This window comes from Herpailurus yagouaroundi, unplaced genomic scaffold, assembly GCF_014898765.1.
Source record: "Herpailurus yagouaroundi ecotype Mexico unplaced genomic scaffold, PumYag 218, whole genome shotgun sequence".
NCBI lineage: Eukaryota > Metazoa > Chordata > Mammalia > Carnivora > Felidae > Herpailurus > Herpailurus yagouaroundi.
The window spans coordinates 6,868,735-6,880,923 of NW_024412449.1; the positions used below are offsets into that span (position 1 = coordinate 6,868,735).

Sequence of the window (12,189 nt, forward strand, 5' to 3'; positions counted from 1 at the left end):
ATCGAGAACGTTACTTAAAAAGAATGTTGGGGCGCCTGGGTGGCGCAGTCGGTTAAGCGTCCGACTTCAGCCAGGTCACGATCTCGCGGTCCGTGAGTTCGAGCCCCGCGTCGGGCTCTGGGCTGGTGGCTCCGAGCCTGGAGCCTGTTTCCGATTCTGTGTCTCCCTCCCTCTCTGCCCCTCCCCCATTCATGCTCTGTCTCTCTCTGTCCCAAAAATAAATAAAAACGTTGAAAAAAAAAATTTAAAAAGAATGTTAAAAATTTTGGAACGTGAAGGAAATTTCAATCATTTCTCTCATTTTGTCAGTAAAAATGTTTTGTGTGTGTTTATAAATAACACAATTCCTAAAGAATGAGAAGACCACATACCACTCATTATGATAAGACCATAACTAATACATATGTATTTCCCGACATAACCCATAAAACTAGGTCAGTAGTAATTTAGGTAAGAATGTTTTAAATGCACAATGATACAAATTATCAGTATTAGATCAACACAGCTGGAAAGAGTTTAGTTTTCTTACGGTAGATCAGATATTACTAAACTTGATTTTGCCCATCAGAAAGATAATTACATGACTCTCAAACTAAAATAAATCTAAATGGAAATTCATTTTATAGAAATAATTCCTTCGCTTTCTTCTTTTTTTCCCCTTCTACCCAATTTCCATAAATCAGTGGTGAAGATACTACAATTTTCATTCTTTCTTTTTTAAAGTTTTTTTTTAAAGTTTATTTAATTATTTTGGGGGTGGGGAGCAGAGAGAGAAAGAGTCCCAAGCAGGCTCCACTGTCACCACAGAGCCCGATGCAAGGCTCGAACTCACAAACCATGAGATCACGACCTGAGCTGAAATCAAGGGTCGGATGCTCAACCAACTGAGCCACCCAGGTACCCCTACAGGTTTTATTCTTAAATGAAATACATTTCTTGATAAGTAGAGTACTTATATATTTTCCTAGAATAAATACTGTGATAATTATAGTGATATGATTGCTATCAATTCATTAGAATCATGGCAGAGTCCTCAGATCCATAATCTAATAAAAGCACAGTACTATCACCTTGTATTGATGGGACCTAGGTCAGAAAAATTAACATTCAGAGTAAAACCGAATAGAAAACAATTTCAATGGATACTCCATCTGAAAGACTCCAGTTATTGAAATAGTGAAGGGATTTTATTACGAGTCTACACCACTGCATGAACGCCATGACAGCATCAAACAGAGCTCCAGCTATATTTAAGTCATATCTAAAGAGAAATCCTAGTGATAAAATCTGAGGAGTTCTTCTAAATCAAATGGCAAACAACCATCCATTTCCTCACAGAGGAATATTTTAGGTTTAGCTCTTTGATTCAGAATTGGAAATGATGCTAAAATAGGTTTGTGGAAAAATTAAATTATAAACTGTCATATTCCATCCCACTTAATGTGAATGAGCAGAGTCTCTAGGATAAACTCGATTAACATAAAAAAGGGTAAAATCTTACTTCCGTTTCTAGAGAACAAATAAAAAAGATTTTTAAAAAATGCCCCCAAACTGTGCTCGCACTCTCCAAATAACAGCACATGCTATTCCTCTGCTATTGCTCAACCAAATATTTTCATTTTAAAAAAGCTACTTCCTGTATCTCTTATCCTGAAAACTCCTGTCGAAAGTGAATTTTGATATCCGGGGATTGAGAATTGTCTGTTTAACATGAAAGGCATGTTTATGCAACATCTGAGTCCTGGAAGAGGCCAGTCACAGGGGAATGATCACGACAAAAACAACACGGAAATCAAAATGGCCGTTCACGTTTTGGAGTACTTACCAGGTGCCGCCTATGTAAAGCACAGGGTGTGCACGTTATTGCTTCATTCTTAAAAGCACCTATATGTTGGTATTATCACTATTTCTCTCTCACAGAAGAGGAAATGGAAACATATGGAGGTTAAGTAATGTGTCCAGTGTGTCATACATGTAAGTAAAGCCAGTTCACTTGACCCCAGAGCCCTGGGTTTTTATCACTGCACTACATGATTTCTCTACTGCTTAAAGCGGAGCATGCAGCCCACAGAAAGAAAGTGACCCGAGGCCTGGGTACTCTAGGCCTTACAAAGGCTGAAGATGGACAAAGACCTCCAGCCACTTTGTGGACTACAAAGACAGTCTGTGTGACAGCTCGGCTAGGTCAGAGGCACAGAGAATAAGTCCAATAGCACTAGGAGGATAGTGGAAAGAGTGGTTAAGAGGTCTCAGGCTCTGGTGTTGGTTGAATCAGGGTCCAAACCCTGAATGCATACCAATCTATGATGTTTTTACTTAAACTCTTTGACTTAAGTTTCTTCTTCTGCAAAATGAAAATAACTTTTGCATCTCATGCGAAGTTGTGAACTATAATAAAACAATGCATAAAGTTCTTAGTACTTGTCATGGTTAATCTTGGCAATGTAACTATTATTATTATGGACTATTATTATTGTGGACCCTACACAGGGAACTCAAGAGAAGTAAGGAGCCTCACTGGAGCATAGGAAGCACCACATTTTCCCATATTCGCATCTCTGAAACTGAATGGACATGTGAAATTTCGGTTACAGGATCCTTGGCTAACCAACACTACTGCTGCCAATAGAGGGGAACGAGGTGGTCCTTGCCTTGCAGTCAGAAAGGAAGGGGGCATTACTGACCGGGCCGACGAGGTTGGCTCTGTGACTTGGCGCTGTACACGGACGCCATGGGCACAGTTCTCCTGGCCCCCCGCTTGGGTCGAGAGGGGAATGTCAGGGGAGGTGTGGCTGATCTTCATGGAAGAGTCAGGGCAGGGGGTGGGAGGGTCTAGGAAGCCCTCACTGTTCTCCTGCTCATTGGTCTCTGTGTCCGTGTAGTTAAGAGGTTCCCGATTGTCGTCTTTGCTACCAGAGAGCAGGCCTCGTTCTCGCCATGGAACCCAGCAGAGTTTCCAAGACACGAAGAGAGACACGCCAAAAAGCGCGAGGCCACAGGCAGTGACCACAAGGGTCAGCAGGCTCACTGAGATATCTGCAAAGAAGCAAAGATCAAAGGTCAGTGTGATTGCTCGTCCTGTGCCCATCCATTGCACAGTGCAGGCAGAATGACCCTTTAATCCATTCATCCCTCAGGAGCTGGCTGCAGGAGATAGGCCAGGGATGCTGCCGGGTCACCTGATTCTGGCGCAGGGATGGTGAGACTCAGACACAGCACAGAGAAAGTGACATGCAGGCCATGATTCAAAACAATGAACAGTGTGCTCTAGCAAGAGACGGGGTATATTCAGGGGGACTAGGAATGCCCTCCAAGTCAACTGAGACCCTACACCACAGCAATACAAATCATTGAGGCTTTGTGAGCAGGGCAGTTTCAACTGTCCTTAAAAATTATGCGATCATTTCAGAGAGCTGTATAATGAAATTTGGGAATTGTTTAAGTAACAACTTTCTAATACAAGAGAAACTAGAGTGCTTTCTTTCTCTTTTTGACATTGACTTTTAAGGGTCTCAGCAAAATGAAGCTCAAGTCCTCTGAAGCCTCAAGAATACCCCCATCCAGTGGCCAGGTACCTAGGACCCAGTGCTGACCACCGTAGTTTGGGTTTCCCCAGTAGCAGATCCTGAGACAAGTATTCAAGGGCAGGTGGTTTATTCAGAAGGGGAAGAAAACACAGGTAGGTGAGTAAGGAAGTAATCCAGGGAAGGCAGCCAGCGAAGTGGGCTTTACCAAGCCAGTTACCCAAGGGGCAAGGGGCTGGGCTATTTATAATGTCAGCTCCCTTCAGTCATGGATTGGAGGGCAGCTCTCAAGGGGCATTTCCCACCTGCAGCACGAGTGGCAAAGTAAGCTTCAGTGGCCAGAAAAATCGAACATTCAAATAAATGCAGGGGTTGGCCTTTGGAGGTAAGCGGGCATGTGCTGAAGTGGTGAGAATGAGCAAATATGGCAAGGCAACCACGGCATCTGAGGCCCGGACTGTATGGCCTCAGCTAGGGTCCGTGGCAGTGCAGTGGCTGTGCCCTTAACGCCCAGAACAAAGCCCAACTCCCTCCAGGCTTCCACTCCACGCTACAGTAGACCCAGGGAGGCTAAGGCATCAACCTGAATTCATTCCTGGGTGGCTGTAAGCCCTACTTTAAAGGACACTCCCACCTGCCCTTACTGCACTCCATCACACGCAGGAGCTCCAAGGATTCTCCCAGGCTTTGCCTTTACTGTCCATCATCAGTATTTGCATTGCTTCAGCCAAAGTTTTCTGAATGTCCATTACATGCCAGGTACTGGGCTAGGTTTTGGAGAGAGTACAATGGGGAACATGAAAGGCACATCCCATACCTTCCTCATAGACTCATATTCTCATGAAGAAGAAAATTAGGAATAAGTTAATTTTCCAATATTAATTATCCACAGCATACCGATAATCCATGACATGAGACAACTGACATTTCTGCTGAGGCATGTGAGCTCCTACTGCAGGTCACTTACCTACTGAGTCACGCTGACCACCCACCATCTGTGTGCTTTTCAACATGACTCTGAAGGTACTTGATCATTCTTATGAAATGATAAAGCAGTTTCCTCATGAAAAATGGCTCTTGAGAGAAAGCCAGCTGCTAGGACTGGTGATGGAGCTAATGTATCTCCTCTACGCCTCCCCATCAATCTCTGCCTTTTCAGTGAAATAATATTCTGTCTCTGCTCGACAACACTGGGGCTCCAGTTTCACATGGGTAAGTGAGCTCAAATCTGCCACCTTTCTCTCCTCAAGTCCCACTGAAAGGGGATTAGCAAACTATACAACAATGTGAAACAAGGATGACTTCCATCAATCCATCAGTGAACCAGTATAACATTGAGAGGTTTCTAGAATTGTTTTAAAGGAAAATCCAATTAGTATTGAACATTTAACACAAGCAAATGAAGGGACACTAAGGAAACAATAAAAATTAAAACTCCCAGGTGCAGAGAAACAAGGGCAAGGATGAGGACAGGGAGTAGAGTCAGTGGGGGCAGAGTAAAGGGCACCAGAAATCACACCTCATGGAGCCCCAACATGAGGTAGGAAGAGAGCGTGGTATGGCCACAGGCTCCACTGGGTTCCATCAGCTCATACAGGAGTATGGGAAATTCATCTGTGCAAACTCCTAGGATAGGTAGTAGTGCTCAGGACACAGAAAGGAGGAGACTTTATCCTCATTAATCAGGTGGCCACAGCAAACATCAACTCCCACCTAGTCCAATAAAACACAAAAACAAAACAGGCTCCATACCATAGTGAAATCCCTTAATACATTCTGTACTCCAAATGGAGGTAAAACTCCTATGTCCTGTGGCACTTTCCTAACACAGACACTGCTAGAAAACACCAGCAAAGGCTGGGGTTGGGACACACTGGGAAGCAGTAGGTTTAGGAGTGTAATGTGATAATTCTTTTGTTATTCACCAAATATTCACTCTCTCCCCCCACAGTGCCCCCATACCAAGGAAAGAGCATAAATCCCAATCCCCTGATGTTGATTTTGTCCATGTGACTTGCTCTAGTCAATAAAATCCAAGGAGATATGGCCCATGCCAGCTCTGACCAGAAGACTCTTGGCTCCCACCTTCTGCCAGGAGAAGAAATCTTAAATAAAGCCCAGTCTTTCAAATTAGTTACTATCACGGGAAGACTTGTGGCACAGGCCAAAGTCCAGAATGAGAAGCAAGCTTAAACCTTATCCACAGACTGGGGAAGAGCTGCAGCTGATCCACAAATCCATGAGCAAACCCTAGTTGATGTTTTAAGTTCCTAATATTTTGAAGGAGTTTGTTACCACGGCAAAAACAGTTGACTCATACACATGACCATGTAATTTATTGTCCTAAGCTGGACCTTTAAGAGAGAGAGGTGTGATGTTAATAATTACTTGGGACAAGAGACTTTACCCAGTACCCAGGGCAAACCAGGGAATATGGTCACTCTGGACTTAAGCTCTGAACTCATCACTTTGGTACAGCATAACCTCTCAGGGTTGAGGTGGCATAGATAACATGCTAAATAAATGAAATTAAATTAACCCACTTCTGCTAGTAACCACAGGGACCTGACCCAACACAAGAATGACCCAAGCTTGTTAGCTGACTCCCAGTTCATGCACCCAAAAAACAGCTTGCTCACCAGTCCAGTCATGGGGGATCTATGAGAGCAGGAATCCCATCCATCTCAGCATTGAATGCCAAGCAACTAAAAGAACACTTGGCACATTGTAGGCATTGAGTAAATGCCTGATGATGCCCACATGAACAGCTCTATGGCCACCTACTACTTTTACCATGAATTATGGTTGTGTCCTATAAGCTCTAGAGGTGCTAGTCACATTCATAATCATTATAGATTTTTGTGCAGATAGGTATTAAAGAGAATTTCTAGTAAATGGCAGAAGTGATTTCTTCTTATTCACACAAAGGTACCATGTGGGTTAGCAATGGGCCAGGGAATGCCTTTGAGGAGAAACCAGTAGTGACCTACACAGACATACCAACCACAAAGCAAAATCATCTGGGCTTCTGTTTTTTTTTTTAAATTTTTTTTTTAACGTTTATTTATTTTTGAGACAGAGAGAGACACAGCATGAATGGGGGAGGGGCAGAGAGAGAGGGAGACACAGAATCGGAAGCAGGCTCCAGGCTCTGAGCCATCAGCCCATAGCCCGACGCGGGTCTCGAACTCGCGGACCGCGAGATCGTGACCTGAGCTGAAGTCGGATGCTCAACCGACTGAGCCACCCAGGCGCCCCATGTTTTTAAACAACTCAGGGCACCCTCTGGACACTTTTCTCTCTTTTTTCAGAAAGAAGTGTTAGAAAACTCCTGTTGAGTCACTAGGGCCACAGATACTACCCACCTCAGACCCATGACTTTAGGAAAGGGATGAGAATCAGCTTAGAATCACATAACAGCCTTGCTTAGAAGAGATTTCTTAAGTTAGGTGGTAGGTACATGGCCATTTGTTTTATGATTGATCCTGAAACCATATGTATTCACTATATATACTCTTTGGCATTTATGCTATATTTCATAACAAAAACTGAAAAAAATAGTAACATCAAAAAAATAATTATTCTAAAGATAAATTTTCTGAAAAATGGGAAAGTATAATTAGTCCTTCTGTCCAAGAGCCAAGAGAATAACCAGATGGTGATTCAGGGATGAAAGGAGGCAAATGGCAACCCAGTTCTGATCCAGATCCTTGGAGGTGTTGCTGCTTGGGGGTGACTGTGCACAAAACTGCATCCAGATCTGCCACAGAGTACATTCTTCCAGGGAAGATGTGGCCTAGAAGACCCTGCAGTGAGATCTGACCATCAGAACTCTCTTCTCCCTGCTATTAGATGCAGCCACTGAACATGATGTAATGTAGCAATATCCTTGATCTTGCAGACATCAGATACAAGATACCATGACATCCCTACCCCCAGAAGACATCCCAGCTGTACACCTAGAATTCTAAGGGATCCATGCAAGCCTAAATACTTGTTTTGGAATGGCAAATATTATTGTCCAATGAATGAAAGGCTTGAGCTTCCATATACTACACACAGGCAGATGAACAGTAGTTGTCCCCCTAAACTATGAAGGGCCAGTAAGAACACATAAACTGACAACCAAAGAAAAATAATGGGACAAATCAGCAGCTCAAAAGAGGTCAACCAAGCTGAGCCATCAGAATAAACTGGTCCTGACATTAAATAAAATAGTGATGAAAACTAAGAGGTATGGGTAAAGTAGTGATCAGAAGCAGATGGGCTTGAGATCCCAGCTGATCTAAGGAAAGAAGATTGGAGGGGTGCCTGGGTGGCTCAGTCGGTTAAGTGTCCAATTTCAGCTCAGGTCATGATCTCATGGTTCATGAGTTGGAGCCCCACATCGGGCTCTGTGCTGACAGCTCAGAGCCTGGAGCCTGCTTCAGATCCTGTTCTTCCTCTCTCTCTGCCCCTCCCCCACTCACACTCTGTCTCTCTCTCTCTCAAAAATAAATAAATATTAAAAAAATGTTTTTTTAAAAAAAAGAAAAGGATATTGTAGTCCTATAATTCTACAGCTAGCCAGACTATCACGAGGGAAAAAGAGGCATTTTCAAACAGACGATGACTCAGAAAATACACCATTCACATACCTTCTCCTGCATAAAATCTAAGCAAATTCTCCAAACAAACAAATAAAAATGTATGTCAGAATACAGAACTCAAGAAAGGAAGGACATATTATATTAGGTGTATCTATATACTATGTATCACAAGAATTAGTGATAAAGAAAATAGCACAAATTGCATTAAGTCTAAATAACTGCTCTTTATGAGGTTATGAAGCTTAATGTAACTGTTATGAAAAAAACACTTAAAAGAACAAAGCAATGATGCTATATACATACTCAAATTTCAACAATTCCAACAAAACATGGGAGGCAGAAGAAGGAAGGAAGTAAAAACAAATTAAATGTTCTATATTGTTAGCATGTGGAGACTATTGATACTTCAACTTGATGTTGATAAAGAAATACAGGTGTAAATATGTATATAAAATATTTAAGGGGGACTTTGATTCATAACGGTACATCTGCATATTTATATTAATATCCTCCCCTTCCTGAGACTCCCATCAGGTGATAGGAAGTAAATAAAAAATAGAAACCTACAGTCATAAAGAATATAGCACAAGATAATCAACAAACTAAAAACTTTTTCTTGAAGACTGTATGTGGATAGCAAAGTGATAGAAGATGCAACCTGACCTACTGAACTCAACCTCAGGACACAGACATTTCCACTATGGTGACAGCTAAGACTGAGATACAGAACAAAAATATGAGCATGGATTAAAAATCTTCACCAAAATATTTCCCAGTCTGTCTAGGGAGAAACCAAGGCAACTAGTGTGAGAATTAATGCCCAAGACCAAAATCCTCCATGTTTTTAAAAAAAAAAAATGTAACTTCTTATGTTCCCGTAAAGTAAAATCTGCCTTAAAATATCACTCACAGATACATAGCCTCATAGTTAGCTTTTCTACTGCCTCATTATTAAATATGATTAAGCTGCAAACAATCACCAGCCATGTAAGGACATCTAGAGCAACCAGATCAATGTATAAAAGCAAAGAAAAGAGAGAGAGAGAAAGAGAAAGAGAGAGAGGTTCCCAGAGAAAACAGATAAATCAGTGAGGAAACAAGAATTTTTCATTCACAGGACATTTCCGGAGGATATTTGATCCATACATAAGATAAGAGTAGACTACTGGTAAATTGAATGAAGAAGAAGACAATGTTCTTAGAAGTAAAATAATGCGATTGCTGAAACAAATAAAAAATTTAATAGTGGGCAGAGAGTTTCTGATTCAGTAGGTCTGCCTAACAAGTTCCCAAGTGCTGCTGCTGCTGCTGCTGCTGCCGCCGCTGGTCTGTGATACACTTAGACAAATACTTGGCCTGTTGCTGTTGAATTTCAATGACTTAACCAACTAACACGCATAAAGTGCAGAAAGGGATGAAGAGAAGACACACCTCCTCCTGTTCTCAAGAAGCTTAGATTATGGCTAGGGAGACAAACTGCAAATTGCATATTCGGGAACCATAAGCAACAAAGTGGAGAATCTGATACCTATGGAAATTCTAAGAGGAGATGCTAAGTAGACTACTGACCACTCAGTCGGACACTCTGGAGAAAATTTAGAGATATATTAGGGAGCTGTTGCCCATGGGATCACCCTTGCCTAACTAGTGATAGGAATTGATTGAGAAGTAGTTCTGATTTTTGTCTCCTGGATGGACAATTCTTAGAATTCTTAAGGATTCTGAGAAAATTGAAGATGAACAAGAAATAGCTGCTTGTCCATGTGGTCAACTCAAAAGCTGATCCTTGCACTTATTTTCCCTTACTTCCTACTTCATCCCTCTGTTCCTCATACCTTCTCTCTGGGATCACATTCCCAATAAGCTACCTGTACACACTCCTTTTTCTCAGTGCAATATTGTGATTTATAATAAAAATATATTTATTGGAAACAATTTAATACAGGTAAAGTCAAGGAACATCTACCTGAACGTGCACCAAAGACACAGGAAATTTAGGTGAAGGATATGAGATACAGGGTATGCATTCAGGAGGTCTAATATCTACGTTTCCTGGAAAGTAAAGACAGAAAAATGAAGGTAAAAAATACCAAAGAGATAAACTTTTAATTCCCTAAAATTGAAGGACAAATTATAGAAGTCCACTGAGCACCTACAATGAAATAACCCTATCTTAGACACATTATTGTGAAATTTCAAAACACAAAAATTAGAGGAAAATCACAAAAGCTTGAGAGACACAAGTAATATGAACATAAAAAAAATTAGAACCACACTGGTATTAGAGTTCTCATTAAAAGCACTAGATAATAGACTAATGCCTATAAACTTCTGAAGAAATCTTATGCTTAAGTTAGATTTCTACACCCAATAATACTATCAATGCAGTATGAGGGCCAAAAATGTCAGCAAGATTACTTCCCATGCACCTATTGTAGGAAGTTACTTGAGGATGAATGTATGAGATTACAACAGGAGAGAAGAAGACATAGTCTATAGGAAAAGTTGCACTCCACTCAGAAGACCAGTAAGGTCCCTGTGTGAGAGGTGAGTGGCGGGCCTAGAGAGGAGCCAGTCCAGCCTGGAGCAGGAAGACTGGGCTCTAGGAAGGAGGTGTCCTCAGACAAAGAGGACTTGAAAACAAATACATGACATTATGGAGTATTCAGCTTCTAATGACATCACCATTTGTCTTCAAATGGTGGAAAAGAGAGAGAGAATAATTAGGAATTCCTGCAGTAAAACTGTTTGGGAAAAGGAAAAATAATCACAATATACCTTCTGGTTCTATGCTAAATAATATTTTACATTCATAATAATATAAATACCATTTATTGATTTTCAATGCTTAGAATCAAGTAATAGACAAAGTATGGAAGACGTAAGTACGGATGTAGAACTGAATGCACATTCAGCTTGGACAATTTAAACTTAATAGAAAAGATGTCAGAAATTAAGACGTAGAAAGAGAAAAGAAGCTAATAGCAAGACTGAAGGTTGCCTTCCAAAGTGAGGGAAACAAGACATACTGTATAAAATGGATAGACAATCTGTACATATTGATATTTTCATGCTAATAGCATTGATTTTTACATTAAAAACCATGCAGAGATACAGCAAGCCATTTCTGTTGAGATGAAATTAGAAGGGACTTTCACTTTTTTTTTAATGTTTACTTATTTTTGAGAGAGAGAGAGAGAGCGTGTGTGAGCAGCACAGAGCTGGATGCGGGGCTCAAACCCACGAACCGTGAGATCATGACCTGAGCTGAAGTCAGACACTCAACCGACTGAGCCACACAGGCACCCCAGCGACTTTCATTTCTATATTAATTTTTTTACAATAAACAAATATTATTGAGAAGAAAAAAATTTTTAAAGCTACTATAGTATAAAAAGTATATATGCCTTAGTACATTCTGGTGAACTTGGGTCTGTAATCCCAAAGCATTTCTGAAAACAGTCCTTATTTAATCCTCCTCCTTGGTTTATAAGGAACAAATGAATGAAAATCATGACAATCATTATAATAATGATCATCTCAGTTCCTTAGCACAGTTTTCCTTCAAAGTCAAACCTATAAAAGACATCCATCCTTTTCTACTCATCTTTGTTTGGACTTCTAGATTCATGAAAATAATATCAGAGGACTGACAAGGGCTCCTGGGTGGCTCAGTTGGTTAAACGTCCGACTTCAGCTCAGGTCACATCTCACAGTCCATGAGTTTGAGCCCTGCATCAGGTTCTGTGCTGACAGCTCAGAGCCTGGAGCCTGCTTCAGATTTTACCTCTCCCTCTCTCCCTGCCCCTCTCCTGGCTTGTGCGTTCTCGCTCTCTCTCAAAAATAAATAAACATTAAAAAATTTAAAAATATATCAGGGGACTGACATAGGTTATCAACTTTTTACTTTGCTAATACTGATGTTAAAAGGTAACTTATTTATTATCATGGTCACTTCATACAAGGAGAGAAAGAAAGGAAGGAAGGAAGGGAAAGAAGAGAGCAAGAAAGAAAAAGAAAGAAAGAAAAAAAGAAAGAAAGAAAGAAAGAAAGAAAGAAAGAAAGAAAGAAAGAAA

General features: G+C 40.9%; 1 protein-coding gene across 3 annotated transcripts in view; it reads right to left on the minus strand.

Annotated features, from left to right (window-relative positions):
* SYT9 (synaptotagmin 9) overlaps positions 1–12,189 on the minus strand; it is a 201,959-nt gene that overhangs the window by 140,568 nt on the left and 49,202 nt on the right. For all 3 annotated transcript variants that reach the window (XM_040456996.1, XM_040456997.1, XM_040456998.1), the window contains exon 2: positions 2,685–3,036. In XM_040456996.1, the coding sequence (XP_040312930.1) occupies positions 2,685–3,036 (352 nt within the window). The remainder of the gene's footprint in view (positions 1–2,684; positions 3,037–12,189) is intronic.